Raw genomic sequence first — 21,756 nt, forward strand, 5'->3', positions numbered from 1 at the left:
GCTGTGTTTATCCAGCCCTGCACCTTGTTGTCTCGGATTCTCCAGCATCTGCAGTTCCTACTATCTCTTAATGAGTTGGAAGCTGTTCATAGAAGGTTTTCTAAGCCAATACCTGGATTGACCAGATTGCCTTATGGGAGAAAAGCTATGCTCTGGGATAAAGAAAAATCAGAAATGACTTGATTAAAACATATAAGACCCTGCAGGGATCTGACCAGGTTGATGTCAAGAAGATGTTTCATTTTGTGGTAGAATCTTGAACAAGGGGTCATAGTTTAAGAGTAAGAGGTTGTACACTTAAAACAGACATGAAGAAACTTTTTTTTTCCCCTTCTGAGGGTTCAGTGTCTTTGGAATAACCTTCCTCAAAAGGCAATGGTTACAGGATCTTCAAGTGTTTTTAATACAGAGCAAGATATATACTTCATTTTTCATTCCTAATGTAATCATCAGTGGTATGCAAGAATGTAGAGTTTAAAATCAGGTCAGTCATAATCTTACTGAATGGCTGAGCAGCCTCCAAAGGGCTGACTTGCCTCCTTTTGTTCCTTGTTTGCATGAGATTAGGTCAAGTCAAAACTTTTCCAAATTGAGTTTGACGTGTTTTTGCTAGGCAAGGGTATAGGAAAAAAGCCACTTCTACAATCTAAGGACATGCCAAGGCACTTTATACTTCAGAAGTACTTTATTAATTATAATCACTGTTGTAGGAAGTGGGTTGTGAAGCCAGGATAAATGGATCGCTTTAAGATTCAAATAAGCCGTGATTTAATTGAATGACAGAATGGGCTTATGGGAATGAATTGCTTCCTACTGCTCCCATGTTATGAACTGGGCTCTGGGTGACATTATGTTTGTTACATTTTGCCTTTCCTGAATTTGGAATGGCATTTTTACCATGTCTCCAAATTAGTACAACTGAAAGACAAACGAGAACTCCAGCATGGGTTAGGATAGAGAGCAGACCACTTGAATGATTTCCAAAGAGCACTAGAAAGCCTTAAAATAAATGGTCACAGCACTGTTTTTGATCGCATTTGTTTTGGTGAAAAATGTATGGCTTTAAAAAAAAACTGTAATGTTTAGAAGTTCTATATAATTAAAACTGTTTTTTGTTCTTTTCCCTCTTCAGTTCCTCCTAAGTTGGCACACATAATTAAGCCACCTGTGGTGCTGCACAACAGTTCTGTGATGCTGACTTGTCCAATAAGTTTTTTCAAGCCACGCCCTCTAAAGATCACATGGTATAAAAATGAGCGTGGAAAGAAAATCCCTTTGCTGGTTTTAGACAATGCAAATGAAAGAAATATATATCCAGAGAAATATTCCCATTATATGAGTGGATTTAATTATTCTGACCGCACTTTCAGTGTCTACAGCACAATACGTTTTAATGTAACAATCCAAGAAGAAGATAAAAGTCAGTACTTCTGTGCAGTTGAACACATTGGCTTGAGCAATCCAGTAGAGGAACAGGTTCAACTGAATGTGAAAGGTAACACATTAAACACTTCTTTCTTTAAAGACAAAATTTCAGTCTCTCTTAAAGATGATCTCACATTTTCCTCTTTCTCTCAGGGTCATGAGCTGGTGGAATTCTCTTCCACAGTGGAGGCAAGGTCCTTGAATATTTCTATGGCAAAGTTACACAGATTCTTGACCGACAAGGGAGTCAAAAGGGTATGGGAATGTGGGGAAAGCAGAGTTGAGGTTACAACAGATTAGCAATGATCTTAAGAAATGACAGAGCAGATTCTAGGGGCTGATTGGTATACTGTGGCTCCTAATTCATGTTTCTTTGTATCGATGTGAAGAATTTCAATACTAGAAAACAGCACAAATTTCCATTCTAGGATTAAGCACTTCCAAATTTTCAGTTGAGAGTTTGTGACCAACTATTGTAATCTGGTAATTTCTTAAATTAGTTATCTGTCATGTGCCCTCTGGATGAAATTATTCAGTGTGTCAGCAGTTTTGTACTTTAGATCCCAGATCACTGAAAGCTGTATTGAGAGAACTCCAAGTTTGCTCGTGTAGGATGCATGTTAGCCATTAAAATGGGTTACATTAATCCTAACGTTTTAAATGTTTTAAAATCTAGTTACCAAAGATGAAAGAATAATATGTCGAGTCATGGAGCCACAATTTGATTAAGAAGTACTCTACCTAGCCATCACTGAAAATGAGAGTTCTTCATAACAGGCAATATATATGTGAATGTATGTATGAGGTGATGTTCTAACGTTTTATATTTTCCAGCTTTTCCTTCTCTTGATGCCATCTTAAGTGATCCTGTGAACCCTGTAATTGGAAAAATGTTGACTCTGACCTGCAGAGTGCATTCATTTTATCCTGAAAGTATTACTGTCCATTGGTTGAAAGATGATGTTATAGTGGAATCAAAAACACCTAAAACTGATCTAAATTCCAAGCTTGGGTTGCACGAATTTACCAGTTCATTTACAATTACTCCAACCTTATCAGACCTACAGAGTAAATATAAATGCCAGGTTGATCACGAGAGCCTTATGTATCCAAGATTTGCAGAATATATTCCTGAAAATTTAGGTAAGTTTATTCTTATTTAAAAGCCTTTCTGCAATATAAAAACGTTTGTTTTATTTACAAGTCAACCATATTGGTTTCAGATTTCTTATAAAGTATTCACTGAAATAAATATTGTTTCCTCGGCCAGGACGCTTGAATTTAAGAGTCAGTTGGCTGTTTTTATGAGCAGAACAGTGTCACTGGAATTTAGATGCATTTTAATGATACAGAATGGTTAGGTCACTTTGTAACCACCCCAAATAGGTTTGTAACATAATTTCACTTTTTTTTAAGTTATTAAGAGAGAATTCCAGCTAAGACACGAGTTATACTGATTTGCCATATTACTCACTCTATGGTAAAATTAGATCACTTTCATCAAAATGAAATAACCTTTTAATATTAGTGGTGTATTTTTGTGACATTATGTTCTCTAGATCACTTGTTTATAAATTTTAAACATTGAAAAGCTGCATGTAAAATATTGCAGCCAAAGAGGAAGGGGTGAAAGGACAAAATTGTGTGCAAGAAAGTTTAGTTACATTGTTATACTGGTCATATTAAAGATAGATCTAGCATCACAGAAATGGCAGGGATGAGCGCACTACCTTATTTCTCAAAAACATCAATGAGGTTGTAGGACCACTTGCAGCACAATGAATGCACAGGTTCAAGAAGGCAGCTCGCCACTACTTTCTTGGGCAATTGAGAGAGGGACAATAAATGCTGGCACAGCCAGTGATGCCAGTGTCTCATTAAAAGTGATGTTCAAGCAATAATGTTGTATTTTATCATTTCAATGCTACGTTATTACAGAAAAGCAATTTTTTTTGCTCTCTGATGACATTTCTAAATGTATAAGTACTAAAATTACTTTATTGTATCTACAGCCATTGTTTGCAATTAGGTAAAACACAACTGGCATTTTTGAATAGCTTGCAAATGCAGTGTTAGGGGTTAGTGTCATCCAGTTTCAGGTGATGTGCCAATATCCTGGTGACAGTTCTTAGGATGATTGAGCTTCTTACAACGTTGTTTCTTTATAAGCTGAGTTATTCTGGTGCTAAAATGCAACTTTTAATTGGAAAGGAAATATTTTTTGTGAGGTTTTGTCATAATAAACTAGCCAAGAGAATTGAGTTAACATAAAATACTAAGTTTTTTTTGCATATAAATGTAATAATTAGTATTAGTAGCCCACATATTTGTTGCTTTCCAATTACTAAATTGAATAAATTTAAAATAGTTTGTTACATAATTTTTGGTACTGATGTCTGAAATGAAAACCAGAAAAATGTATTTCTTAATGTTTCTCTTGATTTTAGTATCCCATCCTAAAGTATCTGAAATTACATGCAACCCTGACATCCCTGAAGTAGAGAAAGAGTTGACTTTAACCTGTACTATAAGTGACTATTATCCAGACGATATTCAAGTTGAATGGTTCAGAAATGAGGTGAGAATTAACACTCCTGTAAGACATGAAAAAATTGAGGAACAATCATCCTGTAAAGATGGTCTGCACAGCAAAGTCACCATGGTAACTTTAACACCGAGTACAGATGATCATCAAGCTGAATATAGAGTCGAAGTTTGCCATTCAAAATCTTCAACCAAACCAATTAAGAAATACTTCCAGTTAACCCTTAAAGGTGAGTTAAAAGTATTCTGTTTGATTAAATGAAATAAAACTATAAGACATAGGAGTAGAAGTAGGCCATTCACCCTATTGAGTCCGTTCTACCATTGCATCAGATCGATGTGATAATCCTCAAATCCACATTCCTGCCTTTGCCCCATAATCCTTAATTCCTTGCTGATTAAAAATCTGCCTAACTCAGCCTTGAATATACTTTATGACCAAGACTCAACAGCCCTCTCTGGTAAAGAATTCCACAGAATCGCTACCCTCGGAAGAAATTGATGTTTAAAGATTATGCTCTTTTGTGCTGCACTGTCCCACGAGGTGAAATAGGGCAGATGCCAAAGGCTATCAAGTCCCATATGATTCTTCAATGTTTCAATAAGATCGTCTCTCATTCTCCTATATTTTAACAATCGCAGGTCCGATTTATTCAATCTCTTCTCTTAAGATAGTACCCTCCATACTTGGTATCAGCCCAATGAACCTTTTCTGGATTGTCTCTAATGCAAGTACATCTTTCTTTAGATAAGAAGCACAAAACTGTTCACAGTATCGCAGCAGTGGTCTGACTCATGCTGTGTATAGGTTTAGCAAAATTTTCACACTCCATTCCCTTTGAAATGAAGGCAGACATTCAATTTGCTTTCTCTATTACCCCCAAACTTGGATGCTAACTTTTTGTGATTCATGGACAAGGACTCGCAAAACCCTCTGTTCTGTAGCTTTCTGCAGTCTTTCTCCATTAAAATAATATTCAGTACCTCTATTCCTCCTGCCTAACCTCTTATTTCCACATATTATATTCCAGCTACCAATTTGCTTAACTTGTCTATATTCCTCTGCAGACTCTGTTTTCCTCACCATTTGCCTTCCGACCAATTTTGTGTGATCTGCCAGCTTGGCTGTAGTATAAACATTTACCTCATCCAAGTCATTAATATATATTTTAAATAATTGTGGCCTCAGCACTTATCCCTGTGGCACACCACTAGTTAGAGTTTACCATTCTGAAAATGTCCTCTTATCCAACACTGTCTTCTGTTAGATGGTCAATCCTTTGTCCATACTAATATGCTACTTCTAAAATCATGGGCTCTTATTCAGTAGATGTGGTACCTTATCAAATGCCTTCTGAAAGTAAAAATATATTACACCCACTGCTTCCGTTTTTTTTTTCCTCTCCTGCTTGTTTCTCATCCAATAATTATTCTAAATTTTGTCAGACATGATTTTCCCCATCAGGAAACTGTGTGGACTCTGCTTGATCATATTATGTATTTTAAATGTTTTGCTATCACATCCTTTATAATAAATGTTTATAATACGTGTTCCCAATAACAGATGTCAAGCTAGCTGTCTCCTTCCCTTTCTAAACAAAGGTGTTTTCTAATCCTCTGGGACTTATGAAAAGGTTTAATTGAATTGTACTTGAAATGCTAAAACATTTTAATTGTACCATGATATATTTCTGTCCCCTTCTTTGTTCTGAATAAGAATAACTGAATTTGTCACAGATAATTGTTTTTAATTAATGTTATTGTGAAGTTGGTGACATGGCGCCTCACAGCACCAGGGATCTAGGTTTGATTCCACCGTTGGGGGACTGTGCAAACTGCACACTGATGTTCTTCCCATATCTGTGTGGGTTTCCTCCCACAGAGATGTGCAGTTTAGGTGGATTGGCCATGCTAAATTGCCCGTAAGTGTCCAGTGATGTGCAGCTTTGTGGATTAGCCATGGAAAATGCAGGGTTACAGAGATAGGGTAGGGGTGTAGGTCTGAGTGGGCTGCTCTTCAGAGGGTAGGTGTGGATTCAATGGACCGAATAGCCATTTCCACATTGTAGGGATTCTGTGATTCTGAGTATCCTAATCATGGAACAGTTAGTCAATGTCAGTAACTTTTTCTGCTTCACTTTTGGCTTGTGAAGGTGAGCAAAGTATGTATGAACAAGGAAAGGTTTGCTTACTTCTGACTCAAAAGTTTAATGTCTAATATGAAGGGGAAATCTAACCATGACCTCTTATAATGCAATGACATTGTCATCATTGCCATCAGGGATGCCAAGAGACAATACCAGACTAACCGTATGAACATATGTCAACTGTGGGCAGTGCTTATATGATATGATATAACAGGTTACAAAGCGAAGCCAAGTAGAATTGCTGACAACAGTGCATCCCTCCCTGATGAGCTCAACGCATTCTATGCTCATTTTGAACAGAGGCTCAGTGAAATGATGTCACCTGTCCCAACAGCTTCAGGTGCACGTGTAACCATAGTCACCGCCTCAGGCGTCAGATCAGCCTTCTTGAGGATGAACCCACAGAAAGGGACTGACTGGGATAGATCCCGTGCAGACCAGCTGGTGAGAGTATTTGCAGATACCTTTAACCTCTCCTTACTGTGATACAAGGTTCGCACTTGTTTCAAGAAGACCACTATCATCCCGGTGCTACAGAAAATTCCGGCAGCGTGCCTTAATGACCACTGCCCAGTGGCTTTGACAGCCATCATTATGAAGTGCTTCGAGAGGTCAGTAACGACATACATCAACTCCCAGACCACCTTGATCTGACACAAATTGCCTACTGTCACAGTAGGTCCACAGCAGACACCATCTCCCTGACCCTACGCTCTATCCCTGGAACATCTGGATAACAAGGACACCTATGTCAGACTACTATTTATTGACTTTAGCCGTGTTTTCAACACCATAATTCCAACTAAACTCATTTCAAAACACTGAGATCTAGAACACTGCAACTCCTCTGCAGTTGGATCCTCGACTTCCTGACCTACAGTCTACAATCAGTAAGTATAGGCAATAACATCTCCTCCACGATAACCCTCAACACCAGTGCCCCACAAGGCTGCAAACTCAGCCCCTTACTATACTCCTTATACATTCATGACTGTGGCCAAATTCTGCTCTAACGCCACTTACAAATTTGCTGATGACACCGCCGTAGTGAGTCAGATCTCAAATGACGAGACAGAGTACAGAAAGGAGACACACAACTTAGTGGCATGGTGTAAAGAAAACAGTCTCTCCCCCGATGTCAACAAAATGAAGGAGCACCAACAAACTGTCCTGGTCCATCCATGTCGACGCTACAGTCAAGAAAGCGTACCAATGCCTTTACTTCCTCAGAAGGCTAAGGAAGTTCGGCATGTCCACAGTTACTCTTACCCATTTTTATAGATGCGCCATAGAAAGCATCCTATCCAATGCATTACAGCTTGGTATGGCAGCTACTGTTCCCAAGACTGCAAGAAATTAGAGAGTTGTGAACACTAGCTAATCCATCAGGAAAACCAGCCTTCCTTCCATTGACTCCACCTACACATACTGCTGCCCTGGGAAAGCAGCCAATGTAATCAAACACCCCTCCCATTCTGGTTATATTCTCTTTCACCCTCTTCCATTGGGCAGAACATACAAAAGTTTGAAAACACATACCGACAGATTTAAGAACAGCTTCTTCCCCGTTGTTATTAGATTTATGAATGGACTTCTCGTATATTAGAGTTGATCTTTCTCTGCACCTTCTCTGTAGCTGTAATACTATATTTTGCATTCTGTTCTATTGCACTGGTAAATTTATTTAAGGTATGATTTGTTTGGTTAGCATGTACAACAATACTTTTCACTGAGTCTTGGTACTTGTGACAATAATAAATCAAATCAAATCAAATCATTGAATCCTCACCATAAATATCAGCGAATGACCAGCAGCCAGAAGCTCTACAGGATCAGCCACGTAAATGTCATAGCCAATAAGCACATCAGAGGGTGGACATGCAGTTGAGTACTCAAGTCATTTCCCAGAGCTTCACCACCACCTAGAAGGCATCTGTCAGCATTGTGCGGATGAATACTGTCCACGTCTGTATTGGTGATGCTGTAGCAAAACTAAAGAATCTCTAAGCTAAAACAGGCTATTTGACTGGCACCCTATCCAGGAGAACTGTTAACTGACACTATTTCATCACTGGTGTACTGTGGTTGTGGTATGTATATGTACAAGAAGCACTGCAAAAGTTGTCAAGGCCTCTTCAACTGTCTTTCCAACCCTGTGATTGCCCAGCACCTAGAAGGACAGTACAGTGTGTACATAGACTGCACTGTCACTTTTTTTTCTTTTGGATATTTAATGCCATTCCTTCATTACAACTGGATAAAATCCTAAATGCCTTACTTAACAACACAAAGGAAACTTAAATGCTGCAGCTTGTCCCTAGTTGATGGTTAAAAGAGGTGAATAACAAATGATCGCCTTGTCAGAAATATTCATAATCTGCAAACTTGAAATAAAGAAAACTTATTGGCAGGTAGGAGTGACTTACTTTGGCTTTGTGGGTCTATTAAATGTGTCATTTTCTCTCTGTTTATAGGCTCACCCAAATTTTCGGTGTTCATGATGGAGCCAGAGAACCCTTCATATGGAAAGGACTTATCTGTGTCCTGTTCAGTTTCTGGAATTTCCCATCCAAATGTTACAGTTGAATGGTATAAAGAGTGTCAGTTAATTAACAATGGAGTCACAAAAACAAAGCCTATACTTACCTCGGAAAACACTTACAAGGTAGATGCGCGTCTGAAATTTTTCGTGACTGCAGAAGACTTTGAAAGAGAATTATTCCTTCAGTATAAAGACAATGACAAAGGTGATACATTTAAACGAGATATTCACCTGCCCCTCCAAGGTGAGTGGATCTTGTGCCCTGATGTTTACATATGTTTAGAAAATCCTAATCTGATTAATAATTTCTGTAAAAATAAAAGTATAATGCTGCATCAAAGACACTGCTCTCTATCTTACCGAGTAGTGAATGAACAGGTTTTGGCATTCACCTTGCATACAGTTGCTTGTAAAAGTTTAGCTGGGTTATCACTTTTCTTCTAGCATTGTTAGAAATGGGTGATGTCTACAGGGAATTGGTGACATTTGTGAGCCAGCCAACTAATGGAGAGGCTGTTCAATTGATCAGATCGAAGGATTATCACCAGCACATGCTGACAGCAAAGCGCAAGTTTTATTTAAAAAAGGAAATATAATTCATATAAATCATACAAGAAACAAAAACAAAGGTTTAGGCAGAAATAAAGGATTAACATAAAAGATGTGAAGATAGAAAACTGCTTTCAAAAAAAATCTGCACTATTAATTTTATTTTGAGAAAAATGAAACTCCAAACTTGTAAAATTATCAGTGTCAGATAGAATACTGAGTGGTGACTACCACGTAGTATATCATTACAATTCAGTAATTCCTGATTAAAAATGGATGAAAATGTTGGCACGTTAAAAGTTTTTTTTTTTATGCATTCATTGGATATGGGTGTCGATGCCTAGGCCAGCATCTGTTACCCATCTGTAATTGCCCAGAAGCCAGTTGAGAGTTAACCACGCTGCTACGGATCTGGAGTCACATGTAGGCTGGACTAGGTAAGGTAAGGATGACAGAAGGAGGTGAGAATAGTGAGTAATTAGCTCAGCATATGGGATGGCAGTGATTTATGTGCAGATTAGCAAAGATTGCACCAGTGCAGTCTGTGGAGGGGTACCAGCATCTTCCAGATTTCCCTATTTAATTAGACATGCGTAGACATCCGAAATTGCTGATCTTTATGTGTCACAGTGAGCAACAACATCCTTACTTATTATTACAACATAAGCTATTGGTTGAAGAGAGAAGCATTTGCTTTATCAGATCAGTGCAAGTTACTTAGTACAAGTTTAAACTAGCTTTCCTATATACTTTGATTGTAAACATATGATACTACTTAACATAACTATTTAACTTGAGCAGTTACTGAAAAATCATTTAAGCCTTTAATAATATAAATATAAATTTATTTAAATGGTCTCTGGTTACAGTTGGAACCTTTGAAAACTTACTTTTTGTTTCGGCATTTCTCATAGCTGTGACTCCTGAAGTGTCAGAAATAGAGTGTCAACCTGCTCATCCCAAAAAGGGTGAAAAGGCTACTCTTTATTGCAAGATTGACCATTTTTGTCCCGTGGATATACTGGTTGTTTGGAGCAAGGGATGGACAGAATGCAAGGATGAGAAAAACACAGAAACACCCAAAATCGATGAGAAGGGGCTTTACTCTACAGTGACAAGTTTGCCCATTGACGTAGTTGAAGGCAGAACAGAGTACACTTGTGAAGTTCGGCACCTTAAAACTAATGATATTGTAGAGAAGACATACGTTCTGCACGTTTAGGTATGTTCTGCATTTTCAGTGCTCCTTAATAATTTGATTTAAATACTGGCAAATTTTGAACAATTGAACATGATAAATCCAACTAATGGATGTTGAGAGCAGTGCTCTCTGTCAAGTTATCTTAGCTCACTGAGATATTCTTTGGTTTAAAAGCACTATATAAACTTGAGATTCTACCATTGTGGTCTTCAACCAACATAAAAATCTTAAGTACAAAAGTACACTATAATTAACAGATGCAACAGTTTTTTTTCTCCAATTTGTACATCATGGCAACAAATGCAGTTAAAAAACAAATTGCAGTTTGAGGACAGAATTATGGTACAACCCATGCTCTGTGGAAACTATTTGAGGTTTATAGGCAAACCTTCTCTGGGTTGCACTCTTATGTCTAGAACTTAAATAATGTAGCACCAAGTTTTTAAAGGAAGTGCACAATCTCAGGATAACAAACCCTCAGAAGTGCTATCGTGATTAGCGTTTTGTTGTAAACTGCACTTAACTGTAATAATAAACACTCTGCTGTGTGTTTTCAGATCGAGTCCCTAAACTCTTAAGATCTTAAGAGGTTGTGATTTGATATTAACAGTTCAGTTAAATCACATTTATTTCTGTCATAGAAATCCTGACTTCTTTTGTGGTATGATTTTAGTTGCTAACAAAAGTACGCTAAAGTCTTGTTTCAAAGGCTGCTGGAAAGAACAGTTTTAGTCACTGCTTTGGAATACCTGGAATACTCCAGGGCATAAAACAATTACTACATATTGTTGGTGCTGTATATACTGCAGCGCCTTCAACCACTGACTTGTGTAGTGCAGTTTTTGATTATTAGAAGCTAATGCCTGTTTTCTTTTTCCATCCAGTCTTTTTTATAGCCAATATCTGAGGTGGTGGCAGTCTCACATCTGAGTCAGCAGGTGTTGTTTAGAGTCCCACACCCGTGCTCAAGTACAATAGCCAAGGCTAACATTATTAGGGATTGCTGTATTTTTCAGAGATGTCATCTTTTGGATGTGACTTTAAATCAAGGATGTGTCTGCCCCTTCAGTGGGATCTAATAAATCACATGGCACTATTTCAATGAAAGCAGGGGCATTATGCCCAAGTGACCTGGTCAATGTTTATTTCTCAATCAATATCACAAAAAATAGATTACCTGGTCATTATCATGTTACTATTTGTGGGAAATCAGCTATCATGTTTTCTATTTTACAACCTTAGCTGAACTTGAAATGTACTTTTTAAGAGTACTTTTATTCAACATATATTTATACGTTGGCCCATTATCACAAAATCAGAGGCTTTGTTTTACTTGTAAGTTAGTAAGTTGTATAAGTAGATACTTTGGTTGCGTTCATGTATGAAATTGGCAGACTGAGCTCCTCCCCAAGTATTTCCATCTTTCTGTCACAAAAGTGGTATTTTACTGGTACTCTGCACTTGTGATTTATATGCCACTTCTGACGATTAAATGAATAACTAAATGAGGAACGTTGAATAAGGAGAAGATTTACATGAAAACTTACAAAGTCTGTCTGCTTGGAAGAATGTGTTGGCATCTGGGGTTCAACCTGGGTATAAAAAATAAAGAAAAGTTCTGATGCACTTATGGTGGGTTACTTTTCTTTAGACCATTCTGAACAAGTGAAACCTGCACCTGACAAAGAATCCTGTTCCCAAAAATATGGATTTAAATTTTGGAGCAAAAGCAGACCAATCGACCAGATTAGCTGTCTGTAATTCAATAACATTATGACAGATCTATGTCCTAACTCCATCTATCCAGCTGCCATTGCTGCAAATATTGTAACTGAAGCAGTGTGCCGTCAGGAAGCAGTAGAGTTTAGTAAACATAATAGAAATATGAATAGAATAGTGATTTGTTTTCTGAAATGTTTATTTTAAGCAGTTGGATATTATAGTGTATATGCAGCTCTGGTTTCATTAGGGTTTTCAAAAAATTAAGGGAAGGCAAATTACTGCACATAAAACAAAGACAGAATGTTGGAGAAACTCAGCAGGTCTGGCAGCATCTTTGGAGGAGGAAGTAAAGTTTAACCTTTCATGTCTGCTATGATTCTTTCAGAACTAAAATATGTTGGAAATTGTTTGTGTTCTTTTATGTACTTTTGACAGAAGCAAAGGCCCGGAGTGAAAGCGAGTTATTAATAGTGCATAAAGAGATGTAAAATGGGTGTAAAATAAGGTGTGAAAGAGTACATCTTAATTCAAAGCAGTCTTAAATCATTTTCTTTCTCTCCACCATTAACAACCCCTTTGTCCTTTGCTGCTTTGTCAAAGGGATTTTTTTTTTTTTAAAACGTCCCAATAGCAATCCATTGTTAAGGGAAAATTGAATTAGAAAATAATATTTGGAATAGGTGATTCTATCTAAGTATTATCCAAATTCTGGGATTAATTTTGTGGACAATCTCATGCTTCCATTATTTTTATTTTACTTTCAGCATGATTATTGCAGCATGAATTTTTTTTTTGTTACTATTCAAGTTGAAAAGTTAGCCCAATTTTTTTTTTATGTACGTACAAAATGCTAACCTATATCAATTTTATTTTTCCAGATTTTCTACCCTACACAAACATCTAACTGAAAGATATTCTGTTTCATGGAATAGACTGCACTTTAAATAAAGTTGTGCATATTAAGAATGGAATCTTTATTGAAGTAAACGAATACTAATTACCATCTGTTAAACCGCACCTCAACAGGAATTCTATAAGTATCATGCTCAGGTGTAAACTGTGAAATTGAATTAAAAATTTGATATTTTGTCTCACACTGAAGGAAACATCCCATAGAAGCCTCTTTTAAAGATGCCTACCTTTAAGAAGTTACCCTCCTCCTCCATAAAGACCTCAGTGGATCTCTGTCCCACTGCAACCCTCTTGTAATCTCTTCGGCCCCGAAACTGCACGACCACATACTGAAGCAAACCAGGTACTACAGCCACATTGCCTTTCTCAGTACCTGCATATGGAACCGGGTCATCCCCAATGGACTACAGTCTACATTCAGGCCTTCCCAATTTGGCCCCAACCGTGACGACCGCTACATACAGAACATTAAGATCCTCCAAAAATGTTTTTCTCTGCGACCCCTCAAACACACACTCGCAGCAATGCGCTGGCATCTTCTGGCCCTACAATCAAGTCTACCCCAGCTCAGAGCCTCCCTCTCCCAGACCAGCAAAGGACCTCTCCTGTTTTTCATTCTGCGCAGGATCCACAACCTGAACTCACGATTCTACTCTGCCTTATTGGACACCTAAAAACCGTAAGTATACTAAACTTACTGGTGCCTGCCACCCAACACAGGCCTCCTCCACCCCTCAAACGCCCAACCCCACCCAGGACCTATGCCACAATGTACCCGCCGCCATTGGCCATGTGGCCACTGTCGAGGCACCCACGGACTCCACGGATGACATCACATCCGCTGCTGCCGGGTACACCACTTCCGGTACGGCGAACGCCATCGACACCGCTGCTGATACCGCCACCACCAACATTGAAGACGCACCTGCCGACGCCGCTACTGCCGCCAACATCGAGGACTCACCTGCCGACGCCGCTTCGCCCACCGCCCCCAACAGCCAGCAGCTCCAGAGTATACGCTCGCACCCAGCCCTGTCGGGTCTTCACCATCCCCCCAGACCTCCCCCTCACTGAGGACGAACGGTCAGTCCTCAGTAAAGGACTCACCTTTATCCCCCTCCACCCTAACATCAACGAATACCCTTCATGCCCGGATGTCGGACTGTTTTTCTGCTGCCTCCAACTCCGCGCTTGCTTCTTCTTTAATCATGAGCCTAACCCTCCCTCTACTGACCCCTTCTCCCGCCTCCAACACACCCTTCCTCCTGGACACCACCCTAAGGACTCCTACCCTCCCTCGACCTCTTCATCTCAAACTGCATTCGAGACATCAATCATCTCAACCTCTCCACCACTCTCACCCACTCCAACCTCTCCCCCGCAGAACGTGCAGCCCTCCACTCCAATCCCAACCTCACCATAAAACCCGCAGACAAGGGAGGCGCAGTTGTAGTATGGCGCACTGACCTCTACATCGCCAAGGCCAGGAGCCAACTCTCCGACACCACCTCCTACCGCCCCCTTGATCATGACCCCACCCCTGAGCACCAAACCATCATCTCCCAAACCATTCACAACCTCATCACCTCAGGTGACCTCCCACCCACAGCCTCCAACCTCATCGTTCCCCAACTCCGTACCGCCCGTTTCTATCTCCTTCCCAAAATCCACAAACCTGACTGCCCTGGTCGACCCATTGTCTCTCCCACCACACTTATCTCCACTTATCTCGACTCCATTTTCTCCCCTCTTGCCCAGGAACTCACCACCTACGTCTGTGATACCACCCACACCCTCCTCCTCCTCCAAAACTTCTGATTCCCTGGTCCTCAACACTTCATCTTCACCATGGACATCCAGTCCCTATACACCTGCATTCCCCATGCAGATGGCCTAAAAGACCTCCGCTTCTTCCTCTCCCACAGGCTGGACCAGTCCACCTCAACCGACACGCTTATCCGCTTAGCCGAACTCGTCCTTACCCTTAACAACTTCTCCTTCAACTCCTCCTACTTCCTACAGACAAAGTGGGTGGCCATGGGTACCCGCATGGGCCCAAGCTATGCCTGCCTCTTTGTAGGATACGTGGAACAATCCCTCTTCCGAAGCTACACTGGCACTAAACCCCACCTCTTCCTCCGTTATATCGATGACTGTATCAGCGCCGCCTCGTGCTCCCACGAGGAGCTTGAACAGTTCATCCACTTCACCAACACCTTCCACCTCAACCTTAAGTTTACCTGGACCACCTCCAATGCACCTCTCTCCTTCCTGGACTTCTCTGTTTCCATCTCTGGCAACCACCTGGAAACTGATATCTATTTCAAACCTACCAACTCCCACAGCTACCTAGAATACACCTCCTCTCACCCACCTTCCTGCAAGAATGCCATCCCCTATTCCCAATTCCTTCGCCTCCGCCGCATCTGCTCCCGAGATGAGGCATTCCACTCCCGGTCATCCCAGATGTCCTCGCTTTTCAAGGACCGCAACATTCCCCTCCACAGTGGTCGAAAACGCCCTCGAACGTACCTCTCGCATTTCCCGCAACTCATCCCTCATACCCCCTCCCCGCAATAACAACAAAAACAGAATCCCCCTTGTCCCTTCATATCACCCCACCATTCTCCGGATTCAACACATCATCCTCCGCTAGTTCCGCCACCTGCAATCTGCCCCCACTACCAAAGACATTTTTCCCTCCCCACCCTTATCTGCCTTCCAGAAGGACCGCTCTCTCCATGACTCCCTCGTCTGCTCCATACTCCCCCCAGCCCCGGCACTTGTCCCTGCACCACAGGAAGTGCTACACCTGCCCCTCACCTGCACATCTGCTAATGTGGTATACTGTATCCGCTGTTCCCGATGTGGCCTCCTCTATATTCGGGGAAACCAAGCAGAGGCTTGGAGACCGCTTTGTGGAACATCTACGCTGGGTTCATGACAAACAACTGCATCTCCCAGTCATGAACCACTTCAACTTCCCCTCCCACTCCTTGGACGACATGTCTATCCTGGGCCGCCTCCAGTGCCACAATGATGCCACCCGAAGGCTGCAGGAACAGCACCTCATATTTCACTTGGGAATCTTGCAGCCCAATGGTCTCAATGTGGATGTCACAAGCTTCAAAATCTCCCCTCCCGTGACCTCATCCCAAGACCAGCCCAGCTCGTCCCCACCTCCTTGACCTATCCGTCTTTTCTCCCACCTATGCCCTCCTCCCAACTCACTAACCAATCCCCACCCCCACTTCCTACCTAGTAGCCTCATCCCCGCCTCCTTGACCTGTCCGTCTTCCCTCCCAACTGACCAACCCCCCATCCCAACTCCCTACCTACACTCACCTTTACTGGCTCCCGCCTCCTTGACCTGTCCAACTTCTCTCCACCTATCTGCTCCTTTATCCACCTTCCATCATCGCCTCCCCCCTGTCTATTTATTTCAGAGTCACCTTCCCCTCCCCCATTTCTGAAGAAGGGTGCAGACCCAAAATGTCAGCTTTCCTTCTCCTCTGATGCTGCCTGGCCTGCTGTGTTCATCCAGCTCTACACCTGTTACCCCATAGAAGCTGTTGGATTGTCAGAAACAATCTTTCATTCGTTTGATTCTAATCTGATGTTTGTTTGCTCATTTTGGGACAAAACGGAGGATTTCAGACTTGTTAAAAAGTCTTTGGTCTCTGATCATCAACTTTCCCTTGGTGCTCCTGGTGCCTTCTGAAGCGGCCTGACAGGCCAGTGAAATAGAGATTGATGTTAAATGTGACCTCATTTCTGTCACCCCATAATTCTTGAAGTATAGCATGGTTATTTCTATTTTATACAGATAAACGGAGAAATATCCATGAATGTATGTAATCCTGGATCATGTTCTGTTATGGAACAGTGATTAAATTGATGAGCTTGACTGGTTTAACAGTTAAAATGATGTTGCCACACCAGAACGCATGTTGCTTCAGGATATTGAAGCATAGGGGGAGGCAATGGACTAGTGGTATTATCACTAGATTATTAATCCTCACTATTGTCCTTTAGGGAAGGGAATCCACCATCATTGTCTATCTGGCCGACATGTGACTCCAGACCCACAGCAACGTGGCTGACTCTAAATTGCCCTCTGGGCAATAAATACTGACCTAACCATTGCAAGGCCAATGGAATAGTCAGTGATGCCAATTCTAAATTAATACTTTAAAAATACCTTTATTATTGCTATTTCAGAATGATATTTTATCTTTGTCTACCTGCCATTTTTGTGAAATTTTATACAATTGCATTATTCCAAAGTTTTTCATATTTTGAAATGTTCCCCAGAATGATTGTATATTTGTTAGTTTTCAAGTTACATCTTTATAAAATGTAATTAGGTGTAAATTAGTTGTTATGTTTTGATTAACAATGTATTCAATATTGTGTATTAATATAAATTAACATGTAAAAATTGATGTTTTATGTTGTTTTGAAATATTTTACCATCTTACCTCATGTAAGAACGAAAGATAAGTTCTCATGTGGGCAAAAGATCTGTACATGATTTAGCATGGTAACTTTTACAGTTTGCTTTTTATAGCTTTTTATAAGAAGTTGAAGAATTGAAAAGACATTGTAAGCATACTTTTTGGGGTTTTTGATCTTAACTTGGTTATAGTTAGGAGGCTCTATAGTAAATGTATACTGCTATTCTTACGAGGCCAACATGTCAGTTTGTATTAACTTGTATTTCTGAAAGGAGCCATTTTATGCCGTCACTCTGAATCTGACCAGTAATTGGTTAAGTGTTAGATAGGTTTCTCTCTGAGAGCTCCAGTGCATTTTCTTGCACCATTTTCCACAACAGGCCTTACGAGCAATACACTGCACCTCTGCGACACCATACTCGCACTGTCTTCCTTCTTGACAGAGGCAGAAGTATCTCTGTCGGGAATTTCTAAGATTTCTGGTGCCATCACTTTTTTAAAGCCCAGCTGTGCACTCAATCAAATGCTGCCCTTTTGCATGGTACACATTGTGAGAGAACGAAAAACAAACATGGTTCAGGGCACATAGGCGGCATAAGTGACACATCTTGCATGTACAGGAGCACATTCATGAATGTGTTGTTGCATTGAGGCTGGTAAATGTCTGATGCTAACTTCTATAGATGGTTGGTGGTGTGGGAGGGTGCACGGGTGCATGTGTGTGTGCGTATGGAGTTGTAGCCAGTCATTGCCTGGGAGTGTACTATAGGATTTTGGAGACTGCTGTCCAAGGTGTCGGCCTGGAGCAGCAAACAGTGAGCTGGAGGCACCACACTCGTACTGTGACTTTCACGTCTAGAATCCTTACTGTTTAGCTTCTATCCAGCTGGTAGTAAAATAGGAAATTACATATTAATAAGATACAGGCCTCAAGCTGCTCACGAGTGGGATTCTCGTCTTGCTGTTCAAAACTTGGTTCGAAAATCCAGACCTTTTTCTGTCAACAGGGTGCATCTCATTTCTGTCAAGCTCACCTTATTTTCTCAGCTGACTTGCTAAAGCCCACATCGTTTAGGGGCTGGGAAGATTCTGCCTTATGTAACACGTTAACTCAATTTCCAAAGATTTAACTACAGGTAAACCAGCAGCCAAACAAACATTTCATGTTAAAATCAGATCAGAATCTGACCATCCAGGGCCTTTGGAACTTGCTCCACTATTCAATAAAATTGTGGATGATCTGTTTGTGTTCCAAATTGCACATTACCGTCCTCCCCTCATAATCTTAGATTCTCTTGCATAACAATAATCTATTTTTTTTCCCTTAAAAATACTTGATGACCCTTCCTCTGCCACTTTCTCAGTCAGAGTTCCAAGGCTGCATTGCCTTCTGAAGAAATAAAAATCATCTTTTGCTACAAGGGTAAGCTGTGACCCTAGTTTTGGACTGACCTACAGTGGAAACAGCCTTTCCACATTCAATGCATAAAGACCATTCAGGATCTTCTACACTTCAATCTAAACAACCCGTCATCCAGCTATCAATCTAGTAAAATGCTTCCAATGCATTTACACTCTTCCTTAAATAAGGAGACCAAAACTGCACAGAGTATTCAAAATGTGGTTTCACCAATACACTTTTTAACTGAAACGTAAAATCCTTCAATTGACTTCCTTAAATAACTCCGATAAACTGGTTAAACAGTATTTCCTATTGACATAACCATGTTGTTTCCTTCCCAATTACCTTGCATGTTTGAGTGAATAACTGCTTTGAACACCTTTCCCATGATAGGCATCATGGTAACTGGCCTGTAGTTCTCTGTTTTCTGCCTTCCTTATATTTGCGAATTTCCAGTCCAATGGAACATTTCTGGAATCTTGTAAATTTTGGAAATTTAATATGAATGAATCATCTGCATGTCTCTCTTTGGATCTTTCTGTTGCCTGCTTCTCCAGGTGATGCTGATTCGTGGTCCTGGCCTTACCCACTACTCAGCGAGAAAATATCAGTGATATCTCCATTATGTTGTAGTTAAAGAATAATAAGTCGTTAATAATTGGTAGATTAAAGATATATTCTTTCTACTAATATCCAAATACTGGCTGTCAGTAATTAAAGAGACACCGCATATCTACAGCCTTATCATACTGAACTACCCTTGAAGCTTAAAGCATGAATGAATGGAAGCCTGTTCATTTTAAGATGTGAGCACTCTGAAACACTCCACTGTCTGAATGTTTAAGGCACAAACACATGTGCAGATCTAATCAAGTTGAATGCTATCACATTATTAATAAATTGGATTTTGTGGAGGAGGTGATGGCCTAGTGCTATTATCGCTGGACTGCTAATCCAGAGACCCAGACAACATTTCTGGGGACCTGGGTTCAAATCCCACCATGGCAGATGGTGGAATTTGAATTCAGTAAATATCTGGAATTAAGAATCTAATGATGACCATGAATCCATTGTCAATTGTCAGAAAAAGCCATCTGGATCACTAATGTCCCTTAGCAAAGGGAACTGTCATCCTTACCTGGTCTGGCCTACATGTGACTCCAGACCCACAGCAATGTGATTGACTCTCAACTGCCCTCTGGGCAATTGGGTGTGGACAATAAATGCTTCCCAGCCAGTGATGCTCTCATCCTGAGAATGAATAAAGAAAAAAAATTAAATTGGGGACAGTCAACCAGAATAAGATATTTTTTTCAATGATTCCATTGATCCAGTTGGTATTTGCCTATCTTAGACAATTTTGAATGTGTATGGACCCATTTATCAAGAAGTCTTGATATCAGGCTTCATGCAAGCATGGGTAGTTAATCATGACGCAGATTTTCTGTCAGCAAGCCAGATTTCCATTCGGCATGAAAACCGAATGTATTTTGATTTTGTGAACAGAAAGATTTCTTGTCGGTGAGCTGGTTGCTGGATTGGCCATCAAGCTTAATGCCTTCTTCATGTGCAGTATAACCCTTCATTTTAGTTTCAAGGATGGTGGGTCAGTTGATCAATCTTTAGCTATTTGACGTGTTTTTAATTGTTTTGCTTATATTCAATCAACTGACTTAGTGCTGTAGTCTTGCCTGATGATGATATCTCTGTCAAATCTGAAAATTTTGGCACAGTTTTGAAAGGGTTAATTTGGGATTCTTCACTTAGGCATTCACATCCAAGTTAAACCAATATAAACAACTGAAAACTTAAAACATACAACATGCTTAAAAATGTATAAATCTGTAGAGTGGTGTTAATTATAGTAGAGTGCACGGGATTGAATTATTAGCAGTATTTCTTTGCATTTTTACCCATGGATTTTTGCTCCAGCAATTATTTTATTGTACTTACTCTTGACTATAAAGTCAATTATGTGTTGCAAGTTAAAAAATCGTTATTTGTGCTTTGAGTTTCAACGTTTGTAATTGAAACCTTCAGACTTTAAACCCTTTAAAATGAGTTTCAGCGTTTGAACCTATGGACGCAAATTTTATGACTTTGTTTCCTATTGATATGTAAGGTATAACGATTAAGCAAAAGTAGTTGTATAATCCAGGAATTAGTCACTCCAAAGTCATCAAAAGCTGCTTTCAGGCGATAATTCTAGAGTGCATCAATTTCACGTATAACTGCCATACATCTGCATTCTGATGTAAATGTAGAAAGTTTACAGCACATTCAAACAGTTTTATATGATCAAAGGAATATTTCTACAAAGTACTGCTTCCTACCATCAAACCAGTTTGTTTACAAAATCCACTTTTCTCAAACTGACATGGTGGGCCTTCATTTACAGTGTATTGTTTGAATCACTAGGAGGAGAATCTCAAAACTGGGGACATAGTTGCAGGATAAGGGACGCTTAAAAGGGAAAGAAATTTTTCACCCAGAGAGTTGTGAATGTTTGAAATTCTCAATCTCAGTCATAGAGGCTAAGTCATGACATATTTGAAGAGGAAGTGGATAGATTTTTGAAACATCAAGGAGTTGAGGGAATTGGAGAAGCTGGAACGAAAGAAGTGCGAAGCCTGGGGCAAATCAGCCATAATCTTGTTGAATGGCAGAGCAGGCTTGAGGACTTGGAGGCCTATTCCTACTCCTATTACTTAGCTTCTTATGTAAGCTGCAATATTCCCCGACCTGAACTTAATCTAGCTTGCTTCTTCGATGCCTGCGTTATTGCCAGATAGCTGTGAGATGAGTTCATTCATGGTGTTGGAGCTTCATCTTATTTTCAAATTTTTTTATATATA

The 21,756-nt window shown here is 40.1% G+C and overlaps 2 protein-coding genes across 2 annotated transcripts in view; both read left to right on the forward strand.

The window, feature by feature from the left end:
- Positions 1-13,371, forward strand: part of LOC109934977 — a 225,473-nt gene extending 212,102 nt beyond the window's left edge. The window contains exons 7-12 of the mRNA XM_048607337.1: positions 1,133-1,495; positions 2,260-2,568; positions 3,873-4,199; positions 8,591-8,902; positions 10,122-10,429; positions 13,009-13,371. Coding sequence (XP_048463294.1) covers positions 1,133-1,495; positions 2,260-2,568; positions 3,873-4,199; positions 8,591-8,902; positions 10,122-10,429 — 1,619 coding nt within the window. The 3' untranslated portion in view covers positions 13,009-13,371. The remainder of the gene's footprint in view (positions 1-1,132; positions 1,496-2,259; positions 2,569-3,872; positions 4,200-8,590; positions 8,903-10,121; positions 10,430-13,008) is intronic.
- A 267-nt stretch (positions 13,372-13,638) lies between these two features.
- Positions 13,639-21,756, forward strand: part of LOC109934973 (dispanin subfamily A member 2b-like) — a 35,804-nt gene continuing 27,686 nt past the window's right edge. The window contains exon 1 of the mRNA XM_020533656.2: positions 13,639-13,721. The gene's annotated coding sequence lies outside the window, so the exon portion shown is untranslated. The remainder of the gene's footprint in view (positions 13,722-21,756) is intronic.

Source organism: Rhincodon typus, chromosome 17 (assembly GCF_021869965.1).
Source record: "Rhincodon typus isolate 14 chromosome 17, sRhiTyp1.1, whole genome shotgun sequence".
Classification (NCBI taxonomy): domain Eukaryota; kingdom Metazoa; phylum Chordata; class Chondrichthyes; order Orectolobiformes; family Rhincodontidae; genus Rhincodon; species Rhincodon typus.